Below are 7,517 nucleotides of genomic sequence, written 5' to 3'. Positions count from 1 at the left end.
ATGGCCAGGCTGTGCCCTCTGCTCCTGACCGCCGCCCTGGCCCTGCTGGTCAGCATCACCCTGCTGGCCGTGGCGCTCTCCAGCGACCACTGGCTGGTCCTGGAGGTGGCGGAGCCCGGGGACACCCTCGCCCTGGATCTGTCCTCCCACGCGGGGCTCTGGCGCATCTGTAGAGGTGAGTGCCCGTGGCCTCCAGTCCCCCGCCGCGTCCTTGTCCTCCATCCCCCCAACACCCCGGGCCCTCAGTGCCCCGTGCTCTCTGGCCTGGCTGCTGGGTGACAGGTGGCTGGGGGGCTGGGGGCAGGGCTGCTCCTCAGGGCCGGGCAAGCTCGAGGGCGCTGGCCCCATAGCCGTCCCAGGAACCTGCCTCTCACGCTGTCTGGTGTGGAATCGGGGGCACCCCGGGAGGTGCCAGGTCCCCGAGGCTCCCGTGGCCCTGCTCCTCCATGCAGGGGACCTTGGGACCTTGTCCCTCCTCCACCTTCAGCCTCCAAGTCTTGGAGCCTCAGATGGGGGGAAACTGAGGCGCCTGCAGAAAGGGGGCGGTGTGGGGTCAGAGGAGTGGGGAAGGTGGGGTGCCGGGTCAGGGCCAGGCTGGGGCTCCCCTGCAGCCAGGACCTCGGTGAGGGTGCCAGCGAGTGCGTGAGCCTGGTGGGGTGTGTGTGTGTGAGTGTGATGTGCTGGTGAGCACAGGCTGGCGTGGTGGTGGAGCGTGAGCAGGAGGTGTGTCAGCCTGTGTGGTCCCCGTGTGCATGGACTGAGCTTGTGTGCGTGTGTGAGTGCCGCTGGCTCCTGCTGGAGGATAACCCAGTCTTCACCACCTGACAGGCCTGCCTCGGGCGTGTGTGCACACGTGTGCGTATGTGTGGGTGTGCGGGAGTGAGTGGAGAGTCCGTGAGGGGAGTCAGGAGGGAGCGTTTGCAGGGCCTCTTCCTCAGGAGCCCGAGGTGGCCTCCCCATGGGTGTGGTGAGGCTGCTGCTGGGATGGCCCTAGGAGCCGCTCAGCCTCAGTCTGTTTACTGGTTGTTGACTGGGCCCCGGGGACCTAGCACTGAGCTGGGCCCCCAGCCCTTGACTTTTTTATTTTGAAATAGGATCTGGACAATTTGCTGCGGGTTTTGATAAATCGGTGCCTCTGTCCTGGATCCTGGGATACTCTTGTCTCGGCCTCCTGAGCACTGGGGTACAGGCACGCCCCACCATGCCCACTTTTTTTTTTTTTTTTTTGGTGGTACGGGTGGTGGAACCCACAGGCTTTCTACCTCCGGGTTATACTCCCAGACCCACTTATATTTTATTTTGGAAACAGGGTCTCACTAAGTTGCTGGGAGCCTCACTCAGTAGCTGAGGCTGGCTTTGAATCTGTGCGATCCTCCTGTCTCAGCCTCCCAAGCGCTGGGATTACAAGGGTGCGCCACCATGCCAGGCGAGACTTTGAAATTTTGAACACAAATCCCTCTGGTGGTACCTGCTCATGAAAATAAGCCAGAGAGGAGCCCCGTGCCCTCTGCAGTGCTGGCTGGACCCGCCTGTCCCTGCACGGCTCCCTGCTGCGCAGCTGCTCTCTGGGTGCAGTGTTCCATGCCAGCCCTTCTCTGGGCTTCTCTCTGGGTGTGATGCCCCGTGCCAGCCCCTCTCTGTACTTCTCTCCAGGCCCGAGCAACTGCGTCCCACTCACGGACTCCTTGGCCAGCGCCGACCTGGATGGCTCCCCCTGGGTGCACCACCTCCTGCGTGAGTCCTGGGTACCCCTGCGGCATCCTTCCTGAATCTCCAGCAGGGCTGAGCCCCTGGCCCCGCCCCCAGGCGCCCCCAGGGCCTGCCCTCCCCAGAGCCTGTCCCTGCACAGCTCCCTGCTGGAGGCTGGCTTGGCCCAGGGGCTCTGCCTCCCTGCCATCCCTGGCACACTCCTTCTCCTGCACAGAGCCCGCCCTGTGCTACGGGGGAGTGGGCAGCTCTGAGCAGGGCTGGGGCTTCTGGGGCTCACCAGTGCCCCCTTTTGCACGGTGCTATATCTTTCCCGTGGAGGTGGGTCAGCCTGGTGGCATCTCCCAGTTAGAGGATGGGGCCCCTGTCTGTTCAGAGAGACCTGCAGGCAGGGCGGGAGGGACCTGGTATGCCTGCAGGGAGCAGGGTGTCAGCTTGACCCGCCCCTGCCCTGGCCTGAGCCGGGCAGCAGGTGGCCGTCCTCAGGGCCTGGGTCCGCGTCCAGCAGCGCCTGAGCCCCCTCTCTCCCACAGTGCTGCTCCATGCCATCCAGGTGACCCTGCTGCTGAGCCTGGCCGTCCTCCTGTGCGGCTGGCTCTGGGTCCTGCTCAGCCTCCGGGCCAGGAGCGTCCCTCGGCTGGTCTTCAGCGGCTGCTACTTACTGCTGGGAGGTGAGTCCAGGGCTGGGAGCCGGCTGGGCTGTGGGCCAGGAGTGGGCTCGCCTCTCGCTGGCCCTGCCTGCATGTGGGGAGCACCGGGCTGGGAGGGAACCTGGAGCATCTCCATGGGCCTGCAGGCCTTGTGTGTGCAGGCCCCCCGGGCCGGGATTGTCCACAGCCGCACGCTGAGAAGCACCTGTCTCCTCTCTCCTCAGGTGTCCTGACTGTGGTGGGGGCTGGCATCTTCATCAGCTTCGCGTACCTGGCCTGGGAGGAGCTGGCCAGCCACTACGGGCCAGCGCTGGTGCAGGGCTTCCGCAGCCACTTCAGCTGGTCTCTGGCCCTGGCCTGGGTCTCCTGTGCCTTGGAGGAGCTCAGCGGGGCCCTCCTGCTAGTGGCTGCCGGAGTCCTCAGCAGGCGCCGGCTGCAGGGTGGCCCCCACTCTGTGGTCTTCTGAGTCCTGGTGGGCGGTGTGGTGGGGGTGGGGAGGGCTGGGCTTCCCTGGGGTCTCTGGAGTGAGTCTCTGGACTGGCTGGAGACTTGCCGGGAAGATGCTCAGGAGATTAGCTTCGAGGTCACCAGGTTTCTCAGACGTAGCTGGGAGGGTTGCCGTGGGTTCCTGGGTATTCAGGGGGTTTAGTTTCTTTGTGTGAGCTGTCTTCACATCAGTCCTAGGGAGGGAGGTTTACAGAGAATAGGTGTCTCTTGAATAGGTGTCGGGTTGCAACTGGGACGACCAGGAGAGAATGGGCCCAGCTGGGTGAGGTCCTCTCAGGCAGAGCCCCACAGCCCAGGGCAGGCCCATCTTTAGGAGATGGACAGGTGGGTCCAGCGGCTGTGCACTCCCCAACAGCCCATTACAGTTGCATGGCCCTTCCTGAGTCTCGGGGTGTGAGCTAGGTTTTGGGGCGCCTCTCCAGGCTTGGTCCTCCCCACAGGGTCCCTTGCTTGCTTCTAAAGTTACCCCTGGGGCAACAGCTGGCCCGGTGTTGGTGGCCCCCTGAGGACAGGGCTGGGTGGAGTGCGTCTTCCTTCCTCTGTCCCTCCTGCGTCGATCCATGTAGCAACACTACCCGTCTGTCCTCCAATAAACCAGTCTGTGCTCTGCAGATCAAGCTTTTTATTTTTCTCTTAGAACTTTATGAAATAGGTAATGGCTGCTCATCTTCCAGGACAGTTCAAGAGTGAATAACTGAATAAACTCTAGCTGTGTGTCTACCCGCCCACCCACCCATCTACCCACCCACCCACCCATCCACCCACCCACCCATCCATCCATCCAGTGACCTGTGTATATGATGGCGTCTGCTTCTCCAGAGTGGTTCTTTGCACATACAAGCCACGTCTCCCTGGGCCGCTCAGGCGGGGAGAAACGCTGGGCTGGGGGTTGATCTGGCTGGGCCGTGAGCCCTTAGGCGGGGAGCAAAGGTTTGGGGCCTGTCCCCAACATCCTCAGCCCACACTGTCTGCCGAGGCCCCTTCCTGTGTTGACGGGCTGGGGGTGTGAGGTGAACCCAGGACCCCTGGCTGCGCAAGGGCTTGAGCTTTGGGGCTAGGCTGGTGGCTGTGGGGGCCTCTGCAATGTCTTATGTGTGGGGGGCATTTGGAACATGGGTGGGTTGGGCTTCAGTCCCCAGGTGACTGGCCGGCGTTCCTCGTGGTCCCCGGTTCATGGGTGGCAGGGCTGTGTGGCCAAGGTTGAAACCCAGGGAAGGGGCAGCCATGGCTCCAGGGTGCTGGGAACTGAAAGGGCTCAAGGGGTGCGTGTGACCTCAGCAAAGGAGAGAAATGGGGGCGGTCGGGCCCCAGGCGGGGGAAGGAGACCCGTCCTCCCTGAGGGAGTCTGCTGCAGCAGCCAAGTAGCAGCCCTGCCTCCTCCTCGGCCCAACAGAGCCCGGTGCCCAGTGGTGGGCCGGTTCTGCCCGCCTCGCTCAGACACATTTATCCAGAGCATCTGTGTGCTGGCTCTGGCCGCTGTCCTCTGGGGCTAAACTGGGAAGACAGGGGCATCTGGGCTCAAGCCCACCCCAGCGGCACCCACAGCCAAGGTAGGGCTGACCCCAGCGTCTGTGGGGAGCCATTAAGGTCTTCTCCTTATCTTTACTAAAAGTATACTTCTGACTGTCCTTCAGCCCAGAGTCAAGGAGGTTTGCGGTCATGGAGGTTTCAAAGTAATTAAGACTCAGAACTAACGATGTTATTGTTCTGTCTGAGCTGAGATTAGGTCTGTGTTGTGTGGGTTGCACCAGGGTATTGTTTGGCCTGCCTGATCATTCCCGTCTGGGGTAACCTGAAGCTAAACACTATCAATACCACGAGAGAATAAACCCCATGATCGGCCAGTAGGGATATCGACCCGGGAGTGGACTGGCGATTCTTCCATGATAGAATTAAATATTTTTTAAATCAAATTCTTAAAATTGAATTCTTTTCATCCTCACTCCTCTCGTCGGAACCCGTACTTTTGCTGGCAGGCTCCGGCAGGCGTCCTGTGGGAAGCCATGGGGCAGACAGCTCCTGCCTGGGCTCAGCTGCCGCGTCGTGCCTGAGGGTTGCCCCAGGAGCCCCAGTCACTGCGGTCCCCAAGGCGTCACCCTGCCCGCGGTGTGGCCGCACCCTCAGGAGTCTCCACGCCAGAACTCCTCAGCCCAGCCCCTCCATTCTTCACCCACAGAAACTACGATGACCCGTGGTTCCAGGAGCCGCTGTGGGGGAGTCTGTGTCCGGCAAGGGGAACGTCTGCAGTGCCCGCTGTCAGGAGGCGTGGGTGACTTGTGACTGAGTCCACACCTCCCCAAGCTCCAGAGCAGTTCTGGGGTGCTGGGGAGCCCCACACCCTGGATCTGTGCAGTAGCCGGACTGCTTCCAGGGAAGAGGAAGACCCTGTGTGACGGCTGCAGATCAGGGCCAGCCACCTGCCCGCCATGTCTCCAGGCGCTCCGCCTGTGTTTCTGGAAGCTTCCTGGCCACCTCCACGGGGCTCTCAACGTGGTGCTCCTGAGATGACCACTCTCTTATCCTCCCAGCGCGTCTGAGGTGCCACCCAAGGCTCTCTAAGTGCTGGGTGCTGAGTGCTGCTGCAGGCTGGATCACGGGCTCCCTCAAGCCCACGTGTAAGAGCTTCTGCCGGGATGGGCTGCCTCGCCACAGCCCCAGAGCAACTGGGCCAGAGGGTCTGGCCTGGAACTCTAAAGGCTGGTAGCCAAATAAACCAATAAGCCTTTCTTTATAAGTCCATTGTCTCTGCTAATTGTTAGAGTGTTAGAATGACAAAAAACAACATATCTTTCTCTTTTTCTCATGTGTGTGTGTGTGTGTGTGTGTGTGTGTGTGTGTGTGTGTGTGAGAGAGAGAGAGAGAGAGAGAGAGAGATTGAGATTGGGGTTTTAACTCAGTGTTGTTCTACCTCCAAGCTACACCCCAGCCTTTTTTTTTTTTTTTTGGTGGTACTGGGGTTCCTGGAAACCCTATCTCTGGGCTACACTCCCAGACCTATTTTATATTTTTTATTTGGAAACAGGGTCTCTTAAGCCAGCTAGGCTGGCTTTGAAACTGCGATCCTCCTGTCTCTGCCTCCCAAGCGCGGGGATTACAAGTGTACGCCACCACGCCCGGCACACCCCAGCCAATTTTGAAATAGGGTCTCATAGCCTGGCGTGGTGGTACACACTTGTAATCTCAGAGTTTGGGGGGCTGAGACAGGAGGATCTCTGTTCATTGACAGCCTCAGCTACTTAGTGAGGCCCTTTGAACTCAGGCGAGACCTTGTTTCAAAATAGTTAAAAAACAGTGGGTGTGCCGTGAATGGTGGCGCGCCCTTGTAATCCCTGGGGAGCGCCCTTGTAATCCCTGGGGAGACGAGACAGGAGGATCATGCAGGTTGGAAGCCAGCTATGCTGGCTTAAGAGACCCTGTTTCCAAATAAAAAAGTATAAAATAGGTCTGGGAGTGTAGCCCGGAGGTAGAAGGGTTTCCAGGAACCCCAGTACCATAAAAAACAAAACAAAACAGTGGGTGTTAAGCCGGGCATGGTGGCGTACACTTGTAATCCCAGCGCTTGGGAGGCTGAGACCTGGAGGATCGCGGTTCGCAGACAGCCTCAGCTACTTAGTGAGGCCCTCTGCAACTCAGTGAGACCCGGTTTCAAAATAAAGAATAAAAAATAGGGCTGGGGGAGTAGCTCGGAGGTCAAATGCTCCCTGGGTTCCATCCCCAGACCCGCAAAGAAAAAAGCTTTTATAGCCAGACATAGCAGCATACACCTATAATCCCAGTACTTAGGAGGCGGAGATAGGATCACAGGTTCAAGGACAGGCTCAGCAAGCAGTGACTCTCATTGACCTAGTGAGACTAGTTTCAAAATAAAACTAAACAACTGTGCTGGAGGTATAGCTTGGAGGCAGAATGCCCCTGGGTTCAGTCCCCATAACCACAAGAAAAAAAGAGAGGAAAAAGAAGCCGAGCTTCTAGACAGATGTGGTGGTAATTCCACTGCGTGTGAGGCTGAGACAGGACTGCAAGCTTGAGGCCAGCCTCAGCAACTTAGCAAGAGTCTCAACAACTTAGTAATACAGTCTCAAAATTAAAAAAAAAAAAAAAAAAAAACATAAAAAAAAGACTGGGAGTGTAGCAGAGATAGAATGCCGCAGGGTTCAGTCTCCAGTCCCATCAACAACAAAAATGGGCGTGGTGGCGCACGCCAGGAATCCCAGTTCTTGGGAGGCTGAAACAGGAGGATCACAGGTTCGAGGATAGCCTCAGCAAGTAGTGAGACTCATCAACCTAGTGAGACCGTTTCTAAAAAAAATAAACAGGGTTGGAGGTGTAGCTCAAAGGTAGGATACCCCTGGGTTCAATCCCCAGTACTGCAAAAAAAAAAAAAAAAAAAAAAAAAAATTGTCTCAAAAAACCACAGTATTTTATTTTTTGGTGGTACTGGGAGTGGAACCCAGAGGCTTCTACCTTCGGGCTATACTCCCAGACTTTTTTATATTTTATTTGGAAACAGGGTCTCACTGAGTTGCTGAGAGCTTCACTAAGTAGCTGAGGCTGGCTTCAAACCCATGTGATCCTCCTGTCTCAGCCTCCCAAGCACGGGGATTACAAGCGTGCGCCACCACGCCCGGCTTAAAACCACAGTATTTTAAAAGC

At 58.2% G+C, this 7,517-nt stretch overlaps 1 protein-coding gene across 1 annotated transcript; it reads left to right on the top strand.

Annotated features, from left to right (window-relative positions):
• Window positions 1-2,823, top strand: LOC308275794 (transmembrane protein 235-like; the record flags this gene model as incomplete). Its single annotated transcript, XM_080714148.1, has 5 exons — window positions 1-175; window positions 1,654-1,734; window positions 1,925-2,032; window positions 2,241-2,378; window positions 2,582-2,823. 5 exons carry the CDS (start codon window positions 1-3, stop codon window positions 2,821-2,823), a joined length of 744 nt encoding a protein of 247 aa, XP_080570274.1.
• Between the last annotated feature and the right edge of the window lie 4,694 nt (window positions 2,824-7,517).

This window comes from Muscardinus avellanarius (assembly GCF_963383645.1).
Source record: "Muscardinus avellanarius genome assembly, chromosome: 16".
In the NCBI taxonomy this organism is placed as follows: Eukaryota; Metazoa; Chordata; class Mammalia; order Rodentia; family Gliridae; genus Muscardinus; species Muscardinus avellanarius.
The sequence above is the reverse complement of the archived record's forward strand: the minus strand, read 5'-3'. Positions and strand labels throughout refer to the sequence as shown.